At 44.0% G+C, this 21378-nt stretch overlaps 1 protein-coding gene across 2 annotated transcripts in view; it reads right to left on the reverse strand.

Annotated features, from left to right (window-relative positions):
- Positions 1 to 21378, reverse strand: part of TANC1 (tetratricopeptide repeat, ankyrin repeat and coiled-coil containing 1) — a 736024-nt gene that overhangs the window by 76455 nt on the left and 638191 nt on the right. For both annotated transcript variants that reach the window (XM_069225129.1, XM_069225130.1), the window contains 2 exons: positions 15737 to 15828; positions 3425 to 3571 (listed from right to left, as the gene is read on the reverse strand). In XM_069225129.1, the coding sequence (XP_069081230.1) occupies positions 3425 to 3571; positions 15737 to 15828 (239 nt within the window). The remainder of the gene's footprint in view (positions 1 to 3424; positions 3572 to 15736; positions 15829 to 21378) is intronic.

Consider the following 21378-nt stretch of genomic DNA (forward strand, 5'->3'; position numbering starts at 1 on the left):
TTGTAATGGCCGCATGTGTAATCTTGCGTTTGGGACAATGGCTATGCATGAGGACATCATGCCTAGTAGTTTCATTACAAAAGTTTCTATGACGTATTGCGTGTGAAATTGACATTGTTGTTGAGTGTTGGCTTTCATTAGCCAGTCGTCCAAATATGGGAATACGTGCATGTGCTGTCTCCTTATGTGAGCAGCTACTACTGCTAGACATTTTGTGAATACTCTGGGGGCTGTTGTTATTCCGAACGGTAGCACTTTGAATTGATTGTCTTTGCCTTGTATTACAAACCTTAGGTATTTTCTGTGAGAAGGATGGATGGGTATGTGGAAATACGCATCCTTGAGATCCAATGTTGTCATGCATTCCTCCTTTTTTTAGTAAGGGAACTACGTCTTGAAGTGTTACCATGTGGATATGATCTGATTTGATGAAGAGATTCAGTGTTCTGAGATCTAAGATAGGTCTTAACGTTTTGTCCTTTTTTGGAATGAGGAAATATAGTGAGTAGACGCCTGTTCCTTTTTGGTGATTGGGTACGATCTCTATTGCTTGTTTTTGTAGCAGTGCTTGGATCTCTATTTGTAATAGGTCTAAGTGTTGTTGAGACAGTCTGCATTTTTGGTGGCACATATGGAGGGAATGTTGTGAATTCTATGCAATAACCATGTTGGATAATTGATAGGACCTATGTGTCTGTGGTAATATGTGTCCAGTTTTGGTAGTATGTGGTTAGCCTCCCCCCCACTGGTGACAAGTGTTGGGGTGCTGTGACATTGAAGTCACTGCTTCCTCGGGCTTGGTTTGGCTGGTTGGAATTTTCCCCTTCCTTTTGGGAATTGTACTCTATAGGAACCACAAAACGCCCCCCTGGTATTGTGATTGATAGGTGGGTCTGGTTTGGGAGGTGAAAGGTTCAGATGTTTGTTGCCGAAACCCCCCCTCTGAATTGTGGTTTCCTAAAGGTGCCTCTGACTTGTGGGGAATAGAGCGCGCCCATGGCTTTGGCCGTGTCCGTGTCTTTTTTCATTTTTTCAATGGCAATATCGACTTCCGGCCCAAACAATTGTTGTTGGTTAAACAGCATATTTAATACCACCTGTTGAATTTCTGGTTTGAAACCAGAACTCCGCAGCCATGCATGTCTACGTATGGTTACAGCCTTGTTGACAGTTCGTGCTGCTGTATCCGCTGAGTATAATGTGGACCTTATCTGATTGCTTGATATGGCCTGCCCCCCTTTAACTACTTGTTGGGCACGCTTTTGGTATTGCTTGGGTAAGTGCTGTATGATGTCTTGCATCTCGTCCCAGTGTGCCCTGTCGTAGCGTGCAAGTAGGGCTTGCGAATTAGCAATTCGCCATTGATTGGCTGCCTGTGATGCCACTCGCGTGCCTGCTGCATCGAATTTCCGACTTTCTTTGTCAGGTGGTGGAGCATCCCCTAACGATTGAGAGTTTGCTCTTTTCCTTGCTGCTCCTACCACCACTGAGTCCGGTGTGAGATGCTGTGTTATGAATACTGGGTCTGTTGGAGGTGGTTTGTATTTCTTTTCGACCCTAGGCGTGATCGCTCTTCCTTTTACAGGCTCTTGGAAGATCTGTTGTGCATGCTTGAGCATGCCCGGTAGCATTGGCAGGCTTTGGTAGGATGCGTGGGTGGATGCCAAAGTGATAAAAAGGAAGTCATCCTCCACTGGCTCAGTGTGCATTGCTACATTGTGGAACGTAGCTGCCCTGGATAGTACCTGCGTATATGCAGTACTGTCTGGTGGTGACGGCTTGGTTGGATAACATTTTGGGCTGTTATCCGATACTGGTGGATCATATAAATCCCATGCATCAGTATCATCTTGGGTCATCCCAGTATGTGTGGGTGACTGCATTATAGGTGTTCCCACTGGTGACAATTGTGGTGAGTGCAGTGAGGATGGTTGTGGTGAGACCATTGGTGGTGGTGACTTGTCTCTAACCACTCTGGCCTTTGGTTGCTTTTGTGTTTCCTGAAATGCAAGTTTCCTTTTCGATTTGAGTGGAGGTAAAGTCTGAATCTTGCCAGTCTCTTTTTGGATATGTAACCTATGTTGTGTATAGTCAGGTTCTTCTATACCTAACTCTTGCTCAAATCAATGTCTTTCCTTGAGTTGCATGGAAAGTCCTTGCTCTTCTGTATAAGAGCTTCTTTTCAGCTCAGAGGCCGCTTTTTTCGGTAGCAAAGTTTCTGCTGTTATAGTTTTTTTCGGTTCCGAGGAGCTTTTTCGGGGTTTGGTCGATTCGATCACTCGGTGTCGAAATCATTCTGTGCCGGATTCTCGACCGGAGTCGGAAGTCTTCGGCAATTCCTTGGCCTTTTTCGTTGCTGATGTTTGGTCACCTTCCTTTCGGTGGGTTGAGCCATGGTCTGCTGGTAGTGGCGTCCCCATGGCCTTAAGTTTCTTGCTGTGACCCTGATGTTGGGGCGGGGCAGGTTTATTCACGGTCTGTTGCACCACGAGAGTCGTTCACTGTCGGATTCCTCCGATTCCATCTCTTGGATGGAGATTCTTTCCTCCTTCTCGACGTCAAGCTGTTCTTTCGGTTTTCGATGCCATTTGCAGTCTTCTTGCTCGTCGATCTCTCAAGGTCTTCTTTGATCGAAACGCCTGGCAAGCTTCACAAGTATCCTCTCTGTGTTCGGGTGACAAACACAGATTACAGACCCGGTGCTTGTCTGTATGAGGATACTTTGAGTGACACTTAGTACAGAAACGGAAGCGGGTCCGGTCCATTAATCTGGGATGACAGGTGTGGTCGGGCCGACCAGGCCTCGGTGAACAGTAGAAGCCCCGAAGGGGTCGTGATGTCGGTGCCGATACACTAACACTAACCCGGTACCGAACGATAACAATACCGTCGAATTTTCGATACTTTAGCTAACTTTCCCGATTCGAAATACGGAGCGAAGAGGAACACGTCTGAACCCGATGGCGAAAAGAAAACAATCCAAGATGGAGTCGACGCCCATGCGCAATGGAGCCAAAGGGAGGAGTCACTCGGTCCCGTGACTCGAAAAGACTTCTTCGAAGAAAAACAACTTGTAACACTCCGAACCCAACACTAGATGGCAGGATAATGCACAGCATGTGTATCTGCAGCTACACATGCCACCAAACATATATGTATGTATGTATGTATATATATATATATATATATATAAGCTCATATGTGATAGTATATGTAGCAGTACCATCAAAATATTAAAAAGGAGAATGAATGTAATGAAAGAAAGCCAAGAGTAAAAGCCTTAGTTTCCTTGGATATACAATTACTCTGAAACGGTTCTTAAAAAATAAAATAAAATAATAGTCATGATAACCATTGTACATGATTTTCTTTCTGAACATTTTGTACCTTAACAAAAGATCAAACAGTTTAATCTGTAACTTACATTTGTTTTTCTGCGACATCGCGACAGGTTCAAATACAGAGAAACTCGTAATTCGTTGAAAGCATGGATCTCTTCTCCAAATCCTTCACGTGGAAATTTCCTGAGGGCATACTGGTACCTTTGAGCAGCTTCTTTCATCTTCCCTTTCTAAGTTTATAAGAATGGTGCATTTAGAATATTAGGTGTGTTTGAATACAATTATTAATTTGCACAATAAAAATAAATATTAAAAAAAAGTATTAGTGGCACTCAAAAATTCTTTACAAGAAAAATAGTCACTTTCGATCAGCATGTGCGCCGGATAATTTTTTTTTTAAATTTATCACTAAACAGGAAATAAAGCAGATATATTTGCCCTTTATTTCATTTTTGGGAAATAAACCAACAACAGTAAACAAAAAAAACATAGTGAATGATGAAGTCAGAAATAATGGGCTAGAAATATAGCAGCATTTTACAATCTTCAAATACCATCATCAAAGCATGTTGTACAAGGACTGAATAAATACTGCTGAATCGCCAACCAGCACATTTACAACTGTAATTACATATTTTCTACACTCATCCTATAATTGTACTTAATTATTACCTACAAACTAACTCTTCCTGCAGGGGATTTCCTTTAATAACCGTAAGTACTGAACAGTCCTACCTAAGCGTGGGACCACTGCCTGCTTATGATTTGAATGGACATTTCCCTTAAGGTGAAAACAATAAGTTAAGCAGTTTTTCCTTTTCAGTGGCAAGAAAGTAGTTTCAATTCTGAGGTTCATTCATCAACGTTAGTGGATGATGAGATTTTCTCTTTCTTCAAAATGTATTTATTTGCTATTACCAGAGACTGGAATAGCCAAGGTTTTTTCAAATGAGGATAAACCTAATTTTATTAGGAGCACCTGCAGCATAGGTAGCAAAGCTGATCGTTGAATTGTCTGGGAAGGACTAAGGGCCTGATTTAGAACTAGGTGGATGGGTTACTTCGTCACAACGGTGACAGCTATCCAGTCTGCCGAAATCAAAATCCTGTAGAACACAATGGGATTTATATTTCGGCGTACGGGATATCTGCCACCGTAATGACGGAGTAACCGCTCCACCGATTTCTAAATCGGGCCCTAAATCTATTCTGTCCACTACTGCTGATTACTAAGAATCTTTAGGACCTCGTGGCCATAGGTCAACACGTTGCGAAGAGAAACTTACCCAAACTGGAGGGGAACCCAACTTCTCTCCCTGGATGAATGGACCAGAGGTATGGACCAGTGTGCAGCAATCGGAAAATTGGTGTATAAGGCTCGCTGAGTGTTGAATAAATATGCACAGATCTGGATCCCTTGGATGCAAGATGCTGGGGTCCTGCTTTGGTGCTGAAGCTACTGTGGGCCATGAGACCTACGAACAATATTAGTGTATGTTGTCTAGAATCACCTGTACTTGATCTGCAATGTTGAATACTATTCAATAGGTTCACTGGGAATCAAGTGTTGGACATCTTTTTGGTCCCTTTACAGCATTGTTTTATTATATATGCAAAACCAATAAAGTGTGTGATAGAAAAAAGAAACTCTAGGGCAATAGCAAATCATATGACCCAAGTGCCAATTGCAAATGTACAAGCCTAGAAGCTATTGTAGTATTTAAGGCCTGATTTAGAACTCAGTGGACAGGTTAATCTGTCACAACAGTGACGGATATCCCGTCCACTGAAATCTAAATCCCACAGGACAGAATGCAATTTAGATTTCGGCGGATGATATATCCATCAGCGTTGTGAAGAAGTAACCCATTCGCTGAGATCTAGAGTAGGACCAAAGTTTACATTTTTCTATTTTCTCTGATAACACATGGCCAAAACATTTTCGGTTCCACTACATTCAAAATGCTGTTTATGGGGAAAAAAAGTAGAACGAAAAACAATGTGAAATATCAATATGCTATTCTTTTGTCCAATGCAATGTCCACTTTTAATAATAATCTCAATTCCTTTGTGAAATCCGAAATACAAGTTTTAAGATACCAACACTGTCAACATGAAGATGATAGGGGCACTAATTTATCACTCATAATACTAAGTATATTCAAGTAGAGTTAGGTTACAAATGATCAAACATTAAGGCCCTCATTACAACCCTGGCGGTCGGAGTAAACATGGCGGTAATACCGCCAACAGGCTGGCGGAAAAAAAATGTAATTACGGCCATGGGGGTTACTGCCATGGCAAACCGCCACTTCTACACTCCAACCGCCAGGGTGGTGACGACCGCTGGGCTGGAGACTTCAGTCTCCAGCCCAGCAGCCATCAGTATACCGCCGGTGGTCTCAGGACCCCGCATACTGCCATGGATTTCGTGGGGTTTTGTACCGTCACGAAATCCATGGCGGTAGACACTATCAGTGCCAGGGAATACGTTCCCTGGCACTGATTGGGGTCTCACACACCCCCCTCCCCCAACACCCACACCGCCCTACCACCCTGCAAAGGTGGTATGATCCCCCCACCCCCCAGATACACACACACACCCCCCTCACCTCCCTACAGGCACGCTCACACCACTCATACACATACACACACACATACACGCACACACACATTTGTCACATTTCCCATACACACAGTACACCCACCACATGCATACACGCACTCACACAACCCCTCTACAAACTCACACACCCATGCACGCACAAAACAACACCCCACCACCCCCTCCCCTAACGGACAATCACCTTACCTGGTCCAGTGATCCTCCGGGAGGGAACGGGATTCCATGGGGGCTGCTCTGCCGCCAGCACCCCTTCACCAGAACAACGCCACACCGAATCCTGGGTTGTGATTCGGTGCGCGGTGTTCTGATGACGTGGCGGTGGAGCAGCCTTCACTTCACCACCGACCGCCAGTAGGGCTGCTGGCGGCTCTCCGTCCGAAAAAGGGCAGAAGGCGGCTAGCAGTCATAATACGCTGGGCGGGAGACCACCTGCACTGGCGGTCTTCAGCCCGGCGGTACCTCGGCGGTCTTGAAAAAAGACCTCTGAGGTCCAAACGAGGGCCTAAATCTGCAAACCTGTGTGTCCATTGGGATAGCTGAGGATTTCCTGGAGGTGATACCTTGGCACATATATCTTCATAAAGGGGTACTTTCACAGAAGCCTGCAGCAGCTTTAATACAGCTGCTGAATCTGGCAGAAAATTACCTGTTTTTTTTTTAAACCTTAAAACATATGTTCTTTCTACTTTATCATAGGCTTTCTCCGCAATCAACAACACAATCAAGGAAAAGCAGGATGGCTCAGTGACTTTGAGTAGAATCTACAGCTCATAAGTTCCAGTTTTACCAAACGTTTTCTCCAGGCACAGCTGACACATTAAGTACAGTAGCATTGGTTCCCTTTGTTTCACTCCCCTTCAAGAAAATGGGTCATTTGGAGCGAGGGTACACAACTACAGTTCTCTCGTGGCAGCTTTTAATGGCTGACATAAATTCCCCCTGTGCTGATTCACCTACCAACACAGACTTCCACTCATGTAAGTCTTGTAAATGTTATATCTTTCATGGATACTTCTTTAGCTTTGCTGGTGTCAGGCACTCAGCTACATGTCAGTACTGAAGGCCTTGAATAAGGGTATGGCATTTCATTCTGTCGACAAAGGGTCTGTGTGGGAATTTTTTAATCTTAAAAACACAGGAATCGGCTGTCTTCCCACAAGGGAAAATAAGCACTGCTTTCATATTATTATGTAATACTAAAAGGAAAGTTTACTTACCCAGTGAGCATCTGTTTGTGGCATTTAGTGCTGTAAATGCACATGCTCTGCATACTTCTACTATCTAGTGTTGGGTCCGGAAGGTTGCAACTTGTTTTTGTTGGAAAGTCTTTTGAGTCACAGGACATAGTGACTCCTCCCTCTTGTTTGCAATACGCACGATCCTTGGCTCCATCTTCAGACTGTTTTCTGGCAGTTGGAAATGAATGGAGTGTAATGGAAAGGTAGATAACCTAAAGGATCATGCATAAAAAATGTTATTATGTACGGCAACAGCCACAGGTGACCAGGGGAGGCGGGTGAGCGCATGTGAATCTACAGCACTACATGCCACAAACAGATGCTTACTGGTTATCATTTTCATTTGATGGCATGTGTAGCTGTAGATTCACATGCTCTGCATAGACTGAAAAGCAAAGCCTCCATAAATGTGATTGCTAACCTGTGGGTGCGACAGTATTTTGGAATTAAGTACGCAGCACTGACTGTCCTACATTGGATTGTTAGCATGCTAAAACATCCACACAATACTTTTTAGTGAAAATGTGTGGTGTTGACCATGTAGCTGCCTTACAAATGTCAGCTACAGGTATGTTGTCTACAAATGCCATAGATGCACCATTCTTACGTGTTGAACGTGCTCTACGGGTAAAAGGTAGTGGCCTTTTAGCTGTTGCATAACAGGTTTGGATACATTCAACAATCCATCTTGCTACAGCAGACTTAGTTATGGGATTACCCTTATGTGGTGGAGAGAAAGAAACAAAAAGTTGTTTTTAAAAAATGTTGTTCTATCAAGATAGAACATAAGTGCTCTTTTCACATCTAATGTGTGTAGGGCTCTCTATGCAACTGAATCAGGTTTTGAGAAAAAAACTGTCAATTTAATATTTTTATTTATATGAAAATGAGACACAACCTTCACTTGAAAAGTTGGAATAGTATGAAGAACCACTTTATTGTTATGTACCTGAAAAAATGGTTCTTGTAATATTAATGCCTGATGCTCTCTTAGACGTCTTAGGAAAGTAACTGCAACTCACAAAGCTGAGATGAGTGCATTGGTTCAAAAGGTTGCCGCATAAGCCTGGTGAGTACTATATTTTAAGTTTCAGGAAGGAACTGGAGGTAGTCTTGGTGGTATTACTCTTTTATGTCCTTACATAAAAACCTTTATGGCAGGGATTTTAAAAAGAGAAGAACATTGTCTGTTTTGTAAATAAGCAGCTATAGTCGCTAAATATAACCTTCTAGATGTATATGCTAAATTAGCTTCTTGCAAATGGAGAAGGTACACTATAATGTTTTGTGTAAATACCTGAAAAAAATTCCAGTTTTGAGAAATACAGTAATGAACAAAACACTTCCATTTAGCTGCATAACAAGCTCTAGTGGTTGGTTTGTATGCTACCGTAAGGATGGCCAAACATTCTTGAGGTAAATTTAAATACCTAAATTCTAGGACTTTAGGAGCCAAATTGCAAGATTGAAGTCTTTGGGATTTGTGTGTTAGACCTGTCCTTTGTTCTGAGTGATATCTATGTGTAGAGGAAGCTTCTTGTGTGGTACTACTGAAAGATCTAGTAGTGTGGTGAACCATGGTTGTCTTGCCCATGTGGGTTCCACCAGTATAATTTTCAAAGAGATTTGTCTGAGTTCCCGAACCACATATGGAAGAAGAGGGAGAGGTGTAAAAGCGTAAGCAAATATACTCAACCAATTCATCCACAGAGCATTGCCCTTGGACTGCGGGTGTGGAAACCAGGAGGTGAAATTTGGGCATTTTACATTTTCTTTTGTTGCAAATAGGCCATGTATGGAACACTCCATCTCTGCTGAAGGACTTTGGGGTGGAGTACCATTCGTGAACTTGTTGCGGCATCCTGCTGAGGGGGTCGACGAAAGGGTTGTGTGTCCCTGGAAGGTGTTCCGCAAATATGTAGATATCGTGCCAAATGGTGCAGTGCCAAAATGTCTGTGCAAGGCGAGACAACTGAATTGAATGTGTCCCCCATAGTTTCTGCACATAAAACATGGTTGTCATGTCTGTGCATATGAGGACTGCTTTGTTTTTGAGATGTATTACAAAAGCTTTGAGTGCTAGGTGAACTGCTATCATCTCCAGATAGTTCGATGTGCAAAACTATGTGCACATTATTCTTAAGACCTTGTATTGTGAGGTTGTGCTGATGAGCACCGCATCCTACGTGCGAAGCGTCCGTTGTGAGAATGACTTGGGGAACATGGTCTAGAAATGGCCGCCTATTTGGAATGATTGGTTTTGTTTCACCACTGGAGAGTGTGAGAGGTGAGTCTGTCTACCAACACTAGATCCTCCAAATGACCCTGTGCTTGAGACCATTGAGAGACATTCCTGCAACGGACGCAGGTGTAGTTGTGAGTGTGGGACAACTACGATGCAAGAAGGCATAATTCCCAGAAGTTTCATAAATACCCTCACTGTAATCCAATGATTTGGGCGAAAGTGAAGACTTTGGGTTTGGAAGTTCTGTATCCTTGCTGCATTTGGATAAACTACTCCTATGCTGGTATTGATAATAGCCCCAAGGTAAGTTTGGACCTGTAGTGGGATGAGATGGGACTTCTGGAAATTGATTGTGAACCCTAACTCATGAAGCAGATCTATTGTGGCACGTATGTTACTGAGACACTGTGGATGAGAGTCGGCTTTGATGAGTCAGTTGATGAGATATGGGTATACACGAATGCGTTGCCTGCGTACATGAGCTGCCACCACCGCTAGCTGACCCCAAATTGAAGAACTTTGAACTGGTAATGCTGTCCCTGTACGACAAATCTGAAGTATTTGCAATGTGTTGGATGTATAGGAATATGAAAGTAGGCATCCTTTAGATCTAGTGCTGATAGAAAGTCGCCTTGTTAAATCAGAGGTAGCACATCCTGTAAAGTGACAGGATGCAATGTTCTAAGGTTCTGAGATCTAATATGGGTCTTAGTGAGCATTCCTTTTTGGGGATGAGAAAATAAAGGGAGTACACTGCTGTTCCTCGTTGTTCAAAGGGAACTTGCTTCAGTGCTTTTTTTAAATTTTTTTAGAAGCAAAGACTGCACCTCTTGTTGGAAGAGAACTATTTGATTCTGTGAGAGAGTGGCAATGAAGTGGTATGTTTGGAGGTGTGGAAATTAGCTCCAGGGAATAACCATGTTGGATAATATCCAAAACCCATTGATCTGTTGTAATTTTTTTGCCAATTGTGTAGGACGGATTGAAGTCATCCTCCCACTAGTGTTAAATGATATGTTGGAAGCTGCAGACCGTCATTGTTTGGGGACAATGGCAGATGCTCGAGGGGAAGATGTTTTGCCTCTGCCTCGGAATCCATTCCTTCTATAAGATCCTCTTTACAATCCATCTCTTGGAGGATGTATGTGATTTTTCTCCATTGTCTGATGATGTTTCCCCTGCTGCGAGCTTGGAGGGTGGTTTATACTGTGGCTTACGAAAAGTACCACAAGAGGAACGGTGTTGAAGTGCTCCCATAGATTTAGCCACCTCATTAATTTTTTGTAATTTTTTCCAAGGCTTGGTCTGCTTGTGGCCCAAAAAGTTGTTCCTTGTCAAATGGAACATTTAATATTGTGTGCTGCACTTCTTGCTTGAACCCCGAGATACCAAGCCATGCATGTCTGCCTAGTAAAACATTAGTACTAGTACCCCTCGCTGTCGTATCAGTGGTGTCTTGGGCACATCGAATAGCATTATTAGAAATAAGCTGTCCCTTGTTAACAATTTCTTGTCTCCTTCCCATGCTCCACTGGGAGATATTGGAGGAACTGCTCCATTTCGTCCCAGTGGGCACAGTCATATCTGACTAGAAGTCCCTGTGTATTGACAATTCGCCAATAATTTTCTGTTTCAACAGCAACACGCTTACCAGATGCATCAATAAGTTTACTTTCTTTGTCAGGAGGTAGTGCATACTGAGAGGCTTGTGAATTAGCTTTTTTCCTAGCATTAGAGAGAGACCACCAAAGTGTCTGCTGGCATTTGACTCTTGATGGATGTGGGATCTGAGGGAGAGGCTTTATACTTTTTATCCAGCCTTGGCATAAGAATACAAGCCCTAGCTGGATCCTGGAACGTATCATCTGCATGTCTGAGCATTCCCTGTAAGTGTCTCAAAAAGAAAGGCATCATCTATAGGATGTTTGTGGAGGGGTACCTGATGACAGGTTGCAGCCCTCCCTACTAACTCTTGAAAAACTGGTGTCTTCAGGTGGTGAAGGCCTACCTGGGTAGATTTCTACATCAGAATTAATATATGTGTCCATATCATACTGTGACCATGGATCTGTGTCCTCCTGGATATGTGCTGTATCACTAATGTCATGGGTATCTTGACCTGAGTAAGGAAACCCTAGTGGAGATATTTCTAATTGGTCTTCGATAGAGTGTTGTGGAGACAGAGTTTGTGGTGGTGGAGGGATAAAGTAAGCTGTCTTTTAGGAGGAGTAGTTTTAAAATATACTCTTCCAGTATGAGGCTGGATATGTAGGTGGGATTGCTTCCCTTTGAGCTGTTGCTTACATTTCTGAAGAATCCGCTCCAGGATTTTTTCGGCTCTGAAGTATGTTTCCGATCGAGTTTTTTTGGGACCGAAGTGGTTTTAATTTTTGATGCCGAAAATATCAGTGCCGATGCAGGCAGTCTTTTCGGTGTTGAGTGTGATGCAAGGTTTCGGTGCCGGAGTCACTGCCACCCGGCTTTGAATGGAAGCTACGGTTTTAGATGTATGTTTCGGTGCCGTGTCTGAATGCAAGGCATCCAAACAAATGTTTTCGATGCCTGCCATGGCCAGAAAGCAGAGGTGGCTCGACAGCTTCCCTATGGGAACTTAGTCTCTTGGGTGGAGCAGGGGCATGTTTACTCACTGCATGTCGACCTGGATGGACCTCCTTCATTTCTAGAGTAATTTCTGCCTACGAATCCAAATCTTTGACCGAAAATGTCTCCTCTTCAGCAGCTGATGCCCCTTGAATCTCCTGCTCCTGTTCCATATTCAACATGACGTCCTGCATGCTGAAAATATCAGGCGTTTCCTCCAAATCCTGTCTCTGCATTTTGCGTCAATGAGCTCTTCGGTCTCGTAGAATTTTCTTTGACCTGAACGATTGGCAGGCCTCACAGTCGTCTTCTCAGTGTTCTGGTGACAGGCAGAGGTTGCAGACCTGATAGTGATCGGTCTGAGGGAATTTGGATTGACACTTCGGACAGAAATGGAACGGCGGCCGTTCCATCAGTTCTTCATTCTTGATTGTGCTGAATGGAGAAAAAGGCCGCACTAAAGGTGTGACCCCAAGGGCGTGCCTCCAAGGGCCTTGATCAAAAAGGTTATGTATACAGTTTTTTTTTTTTTTTTTTTTTTTTCGATCCCGGAACGCAAAGTTAGAAAGAATAATGCAATTGAAACAGTACCAACAGGTTTGGAGATGTTTCCCGAACTGAAGGTGCCTAAGACAATCATGGGCTGGAGCCCAGAGAGAACGCGACCAGATCCGACAGCGGAAGAAAACAATCTGAAGATGTAGCTGAGGTTCATGAGCATTGCAAACAAGAGAAGGGGTCACTATGTCCTGTGGCTTTTAAGTTGCAACCTTTTGGACCCAACACTAGATGGCAAAAGTATGCAGAGCATGTGCATCTACAGCTACACATGCCATCAAACACTATGTTCCTCAGTAGTCATCCATGTGAGTTTAAAGGGGTGTTGTTTAACGGCTCTGTAGAAATGTCTCCATTGCTTTACCAATAAGAATGATCATCACTGAAGAGTGGTCCGATAGATATTTTGGTAAGAGGGCCAGATTTAGAGTTTGGCGGAAGGGTTACCCTGTCACTAACGTGACAGATATCCCTTCCGACACTTACAAGTTCCATAGGCTATAATGGAACTGTATACAGCAGACAGGATATCCATCATTTTTGAGATGGAGTATCCCTTACCAACAAACTGTATATCAGGCCCTTAATCTGTATCAGAATCGTAGCAATCTACCTACAGTATTGAACAAGTATCCATTTTTTTAACTGCTTATGAGTCGCCCTTCAATACAATCTTCCCCCACACATCTTTTAAGGTTACAAGATCTTTTTAACTGCCACAGCAGTTTCACTGTCACTTCTATACCTGCCAAGGTTCAGAGTCATATTTTAATTTTACACCAATGTTAACCTGTTATCAGACAGGGCTTTCATCAGGGTCTTTAGAAGGAATGAAGGGCCTATAAATCCTATGTGCATAGTGCACACACATTTACACTGGAGTGTGGCAGAAAAAATAATTCTTCCTGATTAAGCCACTTGAATGCATTTCTACTCTGCCAGATCCCCTGCTGTTTCCTCCCACACAGTAGGCTCTTCACACCCACTTTTACTTTATTAGACCTGAATGTGTTTCTTGTAGGAGGAAACCCTTTAGATTGTGTTAACCTATTCATGCCTAATGATATTATTGATGTGTTTCCCTAGAAGTATATTATTTACAGATTGCCAAATGGAATGTGATTCCTTCCTATAGGTACTCCTACCCTCTATGTGCCTGAACCTCATGCAGATGCATTTGAAGATTGCCAAGTGGATTGGGATTCCTTCCTTTAGGCACTTCTAACCCTCTATGTGCTTGACCCTCATGCAGATACCCCTACCTCATGTACTTTGTGGCCGGTGGAGTTTTACCGAAATGTTCTCTTTTGCTTGTTGATCCCATCCTTGCAAGTTATTCAAAGAGCAGGTTTGCGGAACTTCTAGACACCATGAAGGATTAACAAGCTTTCTTGAAGATGTGGGAGAATAAAATAAAATCAGGTAGAGTTGGGTGAAAGAGACAGGAAGGAAGGTTGATCGCAAATCAAATCAGGGGAACGGAGGGTTTTGTTGGATGTCATCAAGAGGGAAAACCCGGTATTTTTACTGAAAGTGAGTAAAGACAGTCTTGACTCCTAATAGCGGGAGTAGAGGTAGTTTGGGGTTGAGGTGTTTGAAGAGTATTGCGTTTCTGTAACCACTTCTCTATAACTTATTTGAATGGATTGCACTAATATATATCATATAAGGTTCACGCTTAGCTTTGTGAGGCAGATTTCAAGATGGTCTGCCTCCAGTCTCCATGTTAGTCTTCTAGTGAGGACCACTCTACACCAAACCAATTTTTGCCTATTTCCAGTTTAATTTGCCTTTCCTAAGAATGCTTCACCTCTTTGAAATCTCTGCACTTAAGCGGTTGTTAAGATTGTTCTGTGTGGAGGTCCATATTATTTTGAAAACTCTGGGATGTTCTCATCTGGATGTAACTAATTGTCAGATGTTTCCCTTGATGCTTTTGTAGTCCACTGTTCTTCAACATATTCCTAAGTTTCAAAGATTTGAAGAGGTTCCAATCTTTCAGTCCTTTTTCACCTCAGTGTAAGCTTTTTTTCACCATTTTAATAGTTGACATAGAAAGTAGAAATTGTGATTCAGCATAAGGCCTTATTATTTAGACACAAAATTGAATTAGAAAAGCAAGGAATTAGAGATTTGGAGGATGGCTGGAGCAGCCCTACAGAGCTTATAGCCCATTTTCTAATAGCTGTGGTGACAGTGGTGGAGAAGGTTTACTCAAAGTCTCCTTCAGTAATGGCCCAAAGAAAAGTCCCATATAAACTGTGGGAGTAGCCTCTGGACTCCCAATAATGGGATGCTATTTTTTCTGACTTGACTTCTAAGTCTTTGTGCTTCACCTACACTTTTTTCATTTGATTCTCCAGTCTTCTGCTATCTAGGGTTGTGACAGGCAACAGTATTTCGGAGGCTGCATATCTTGTTCCCAAAAATATTTGCATGTTATCTTCTTGAATTGTAAAATGCCTGCTTTGCTGGTGACATTGCTGATTCCATGCTTTAATTGTATTAGATGGATTTCAACTCTGGGCTTATCTAGCACATTCCTCTCTCCTCCATGCATTTCCATACCCTTGTGCATCCCACGTTTCTCTTTGTTTTGTCGTGTGCAAACTAATTTCCAGGCACCAACGTGGGAAAAAGAGAATGAGGCACAGAATGAACAGAGAAAGATGTGGTAGGTAGGAACATACACATATTCTAAAAACTGAAGTGTTTACTCATTCATTTTTATTATGAATGCTGCTTCATCTGTTTCTTTAAAATTCTTCAACTTGTTATTGTTCTTTTCTATCACAGTACGAAGCCTCTTAGATTCCTCCAAACCCTTTTGTCATGAATTCTGCCTAATTAATGCTCTTGGCATCTGTATGTCTAAAATATCACTTTCTGTGAAACAGGGTCCAAGTCCTCACCTTTATCACTGGTATACAAAACAGCATTTTTCATTACATACGCACCCCTTATTTCCAGTTTTTGATACACATCTTAATTTTCACTAGTAGCAAAATACCAGTTTTATCTGTCTGCACACTGCATTTGAAAGAAATCACAATAATGATTAAATAAACAATAACTATTATTCACACTAAATATACCACAGTTCAACATATTTATAAAATGTACCTACTTTGTACAAGATATTCCCTTCTTCCATTAGCTTCTGCAGAAGAATGATCAGAATATCAGGTTTAGATGTTGCCATGGCCCATGCCGCGTTTCCTGGAAAGTAACAAGCACAGTTAAAATACTGTTAACAAACAACAACAACAAAAAACTATTTTCTGTCAAGGAAGATGGTCTATGAGTTTTGGGCTTAGTAATTTTATTGCCTCATAATTTTCTACAAACTGCTGTTCACTTCCCAGCAAGGACAGAAAATGCTAGAATGCATAAGCACTCCTAATGCACCCCCACCATATGTCATAGCATCAATATCCTATCAAGTCACTTCGAGAAAAGCACATACCACAAAACAGCTAGGGCCCGAGGTGCATAGGCAAAGGCAGATAGGTGCTTATTTAGGAGATTAAGAGATGATAAATTAGCGATTTAACAGGTTTTTCTCCATGATAAGGCTTTTTCTGATTTCTAACTTGTTTCTTTCAAACTTGTATAACAGTTCTAGGAGTTAGAAATTCTCAAACTCCAAAGTCTTTTTTTAGACTACTTCTCAATATATCAATAACATAAAGAGCAGATAAAACAACAATGAGGACAATGCTTCTAAAGATGCAATATACAAACACTTCAAGTGTTAAGGATGCCTGTCTCAGCAAAAAACATGAGCAGTTGTAATTGAGGGCAGAGCCCAGGCAATACAATCACTGCTGTTTTTCAAGCTGCAAAACTGACATTAGCCATAAAGCTATAAACCCGCTAACAATTGCTGTAAGGAAATGCCTCCTTGGCACGGTTACCCCCTGACTTTTTGCCTTTGCTGATGCCAAGTTATGATTTGAAAGTGTGCTGAGGCCTGCTAACCAGGCCCCAGCACCAGTGTTCATTCCCTAAAACTGTACTTTTGTTTCCACAACTGGCACACCCTGACATCCAGGTAAGTCCCTTGTAACTGGTACCCCTGGTACCAAGGGCCCTGATGTCAGGGAAGGTCTCTAAGGGCTGCAGCATGTCTTATGCCACCCTGGGGTCCCCTCACTCAGCACAGACACACTGCTTGCCAGCTTGTGTGTGTTGGTGGGGAGAAAATGACTAAGTCGACATGGCACTCCCCTCAGGGTGCCATGCCAACCTCACACTGCCTATGGCATAGATAAGTCACCCCTCTAGCAGGCCTTACAGCCCTAAGGCAGGGTGCACTATACCATAGGTGAGGGCATAGGTGCATGAGCACTATGCCCCTACAGTGTCTAAGCAAAACCTTAGACATTGTAAGTGCAGGTTAGCCATAAGAGTATATGGTCTGGGAGTCTGCCATACACGAACTCCACAGCACCATAATGGCTACACTGAAAACTGGGAAGTTTGGTATCAAACTTCTCAGCACAATAAATGCACACTGATGCCAGTCTACATTTTATTGTGAAATACACCCCAGAGGGCATCTTAGAGATGCCCCCTGAAAACATACCCGACTTCCAGTGTGGGCTGACTAGTTTTACCAGCCTGCCACACACCAGACATGCTGCTGGCCACATAGGGAGAGTGCCTTTGTCACTCTGTAGCTAGTAACAAATCCTGTACTGGGTGGAGGTGCTTCTCACCTCCCCCTGCAGGAACTGTAACACCTGGCGGTAAGCCTCAAAGGCTCACCCCCTTTGTTACAACACCCCAGGGCATCCAGCTAGTGGAGATTCCCGCCCCCTCCGGCCACGGCCCGACTTTTGGCGGCAAGGCCGGAGGAGATAATGAGAAAAACAAGGAGGAGTCACTGGCCACTCAGGACAACCCCTAAGGTGTCCTGAGCTGAGGTGACTCTGACTTTTAGAAATTCTCCATCTTGCAGATGGAGGATTCCCCCAATAGGATTAGGGATGTGCCCCAATCCCCTCAGGGAGGAGGCACAAAGAGGGTGCAGCCACCCTCAGGGCTAGTAGCCATTGGCTACTAATCCCCCAGACCTAAAAACACCCTTAAATTTCAGTATTTAGGGGCACCCAGAACCTAGCAAGATAGATTCCTGCAACCTGAAGACAAAGAAGGACTGCTGACCTGAAGCCCTGCAGAGAAGACGGAGACACCAACTGCTTTGGTCCTACTCTACCGGCCTGTCTCCCCACTTCAAGAATAACTGCAACAGCGACACGTTCCACAGGGTCCAGCAACCTCTGAAGCCTCAGAGGACTACCCTGCATCTAAAAGGACCAAGAACTTCTGAGGACAGCAGCTCTGCTCCAAAGAAGAAACATCTTTGCAACAAAGAAGCAACTTTTAAAGACAACACGTTTCCCGCCGGAAGCATGAGACTTTGCACTCTGCACCCGGCTCGACCTGCGGAGAAACAATATTACAGGGAGGACTCACCAGCGACTGCAAACCTGTGAGTAGCCAGAGTTGACCCCCTTGAGTCCCCCCAGCGACACCTGCAGAGGGAATCCAGAGGCTCCCCCTGACCGCGACTGCCTGCTTCTAAGAACCCTACGCCTGGTAAAGACACTGCAAACCTCAGCCCTCAGCACCTGAAGGATCCGACCTCCAGTGCAGAAGCGACCCCTAGGTGGCACTCTCCCTTGCCCAGGTGGTGGCTACCCAGAGGAGCCCCCCCCCCCCCCTTGCCTGCCTGCTCCGCTTAAGAGACCCCTGGGTCTCCCATTTAACTCCATTGCAAACCCAACGCCTGTTTGCACTCTGCACCCGGCCGCCCCCGTGCCTCTGAGTGTGTACTTTTTGTGCTGACTTGTGTCCCCCCCCCCCCCGGGTGCCCTACAAAACCCCCCTGGTCTGCCCTCCGAAGTCACGGGTACTTACCTGCTGGCAGACTGGAACCGGGGCACCCCCTTTTCCATTGAAGCCTATGCGTTTTGGGCACCACTTTGACCTCTGCACCTGTCCGCCCCTGAGCAGCTGGTGTGGTAACTTTGGGGTTACCCTGAACCCTCAACGGTGGGCTACCTTGGACCCAACTTTGAACCCTGTAGGTGGTTTACTTACCTGCAAAACTAACAAACACTTACCTCCCCCAGGAACTGTTGAAAATTCCAGTGTCTAGTTTTAAAATAGCTTATTGCCATTCTTGTGAAAACTGTACATGCTATTTTGCTGATTCAAAGTTCCTAAGTTACCTAAGAGAAATACCTTTCATTTGAAGTATTACTTGTAAATCTTGAACCTGTGGTTCTTAAAATAAACTAATAAAATATATTTTTCTATATAAAAACCTATTGGCTTGGAATTGTCTGAGTGTGTTTTCCTCATTTATTGCCCGTGTGTGTACAACAAATGCTTAACACTACCCTCTGATAAGCCTACTGCTCGACCACACTACCACAAAATAGGGCATTAGAATTATCTCTTTTTGCCACTATCGTACCTCTAAGGGGAACCCTTGGACTCTGTGCATGCTATTTCTTACTTTGAAATAGTGCAAACAGAGCCAACTTTCTACAATTGCTAATAAACCTTTCATGCATATAACAAAAAAATTACCACATTTCCAATTACAATAATACTGTTGACCTCATGAGTATTATTTGAAATGAGGAAAGAGTACAGAAAAGCATTATATTGTTATGTTGGCCTCTATAACAAAGGAATATATTTCGCGTTTTAGCTTCAGAGCATTCATTCGTACTCATTATGCACTTCTCACCTTATATTCAGGAGGAGCAACTTCCTCTCCCTAAACAGCATGTGTTCCAGTACAAATAAAGCTACACTGGCTTCTGGTAGCTGAAAGAATGAAGTTAAAACCTCTCTGTACACAGCTCACCGTATTTTCAGTTGTTTTTCCTGATCTACATTGCCATTTAACTTGAGACCTAGTAGTGAAAATCTGCATTTTCAGGACACATGTAACTGAAAACCCTGCAGTGGAAAGCCAGTGCATGCTGTTGAGGCCCAGTTCTGCTTCAAGATCAAAGGAATCAACATTACCTGACATCCTTGTTTATTTATGTAATGGACATTCATTTAGCCTGAATACACTCACAAATAGTCTCTGCTGTGTAGAAGCTACAGGACTACCCCAGTGATTCAAATCACAGAAACATCAGCTAACGAGGCAACAAGGTTTTGAGACCTTTCTAAAACTATGAAGATTTGGAAGGTAAAGAATGTCTAAAGGAAGACTGTTCTAGACGTTATCATAACTTTTAATACTGAAAACTCTGTAACACAATTTCTTAGATTTTACTTTTGGGGGGTGGGGGGGTTGATGTGTTAAATAGCAAACCAGGATAGGAACTTAACCCCTTCTGTGCCCAGGACGTAATGGTTACGTCCTGAGGCACAGGGCTCGTGTGCCCAGGATGTAACCATTACGTCCTTGGCACAGAGCCCAGAAGCAGCGCTGGCATTCCCTCTGTGGGGTTCCCCCCCAAACCCCCCCCCCAAGGCAGGGATGGAAGGGGAAGACCATCCCATTCCACCCGCGACCCTCCTGTGACATCAGCGCGATGATTGGAAGAGAAACGCAAAGCATTTCTCTTCCGATCACGTGGAGGAGGCAAGAGAGGCTTCAAAGGGAAGGAAAGGAATTTCCTTCCCTTTGAAGTCTCTCTCAGCATTTCAAAAGCCGGATTGCAAATCAATCCGGCTTTTGAAACGCCCACTAGACACCAGGGATTTTATTTATCTAAATGAAACTGGCATGAGGGAGCGACCCCTTAGGCAAGGGTCACTCCCATAGGGGGCAAATTAGATTTAGGCCATTTCTGCCCCCCTTGGGGGCAGATTGGCCTATTTTTATGAGGCCAATCTGCCCCAAAGGGGGACAGAAACCACTAGACACCAGGGAGGAGTTGTTTTTCTGTGAATTTCACGCAAGGGGAGTGACCCCTTAGGCAAGGGTCTTTCCCCTCGGGGGCAAATTTATTTTAGGCCATATCTGCTGCCTATTTTAATTAGGCTGATCTGCCCCCAAGGGGAGCAGAAACGACTAGGCACCGGGGATTTTTTTTGTTTGTTGTTGTTTTACAGATGGGGAGCGAACCCTTAGGCAAGGGTCTCTCCCGTGGAGGGGCAAATTCTATTTAGGCCATTTCTGCCCGCTTTGGGGGCACATTGGCCGATTTTAGGTCAATCTGACCCCATAGGGCGCAGAAACCTCTAGGCACCAGGGATCTTTTTTTTTGCGCCATCACGCAAGGGGAGCGATCCCGTAGGCAAGGGTCGCTCCCCAGGTGGGGGGGGGGGGCAAATTTATTTTAGGCCATTTCTGCCCCCCCGGGGGCAGATCGGCCTATTGTTATTAGGCCGATCTGCCCCTAGGGGGGGGGCAGAAACCTCTAGAAGCCAGGGGGAAAAAAATTGTGTGTTTTTTTTTTGTTTGTTTGTTTTTTTAGAAATGGGGAGTGACCCGTTAGGCAACGGTCGCTCCCCTGGGGGGCAAATTGTATTTAGACCATTTCTGCCCCCCTTGGGGGCAGATTGGCGGATTTTAGGTCAATCTGCCCCCAAGGGGGGCAGAAACCATTAGGCACCAGGGATCCTTTTTTTTTTTGCGCCGTCACGCAAGGGGAGCGATCCCGTAGGCAAGGGTCGCTCCGCTCCCCAGGGGGGCGGGGGGGATTTATTTTAGGCCATTTCTGCCCACCCTGGGGCCGGCTGATCTAGAGGCCAAAATCCACAGGTAGGCACTTTGAAAAAAACAAC

The sequence above is a fragment of the Pleurodeles waltl genome, chromosome 3_1, assembly GCF_031143425.1.
Source record: "Pleurodeles waltl isolate 20211129_DDA chromosome 3_1, aPleWal1.hap1.20221129, whole genome shotgun sequence".
In the NCBI taxonomy this organism is placed as follows: Eukaryota; Metazoa; Chordata; class Amphibia; order Caudata; family Salamandridae; genus Pleurodeles; species Pleurodeles waltl.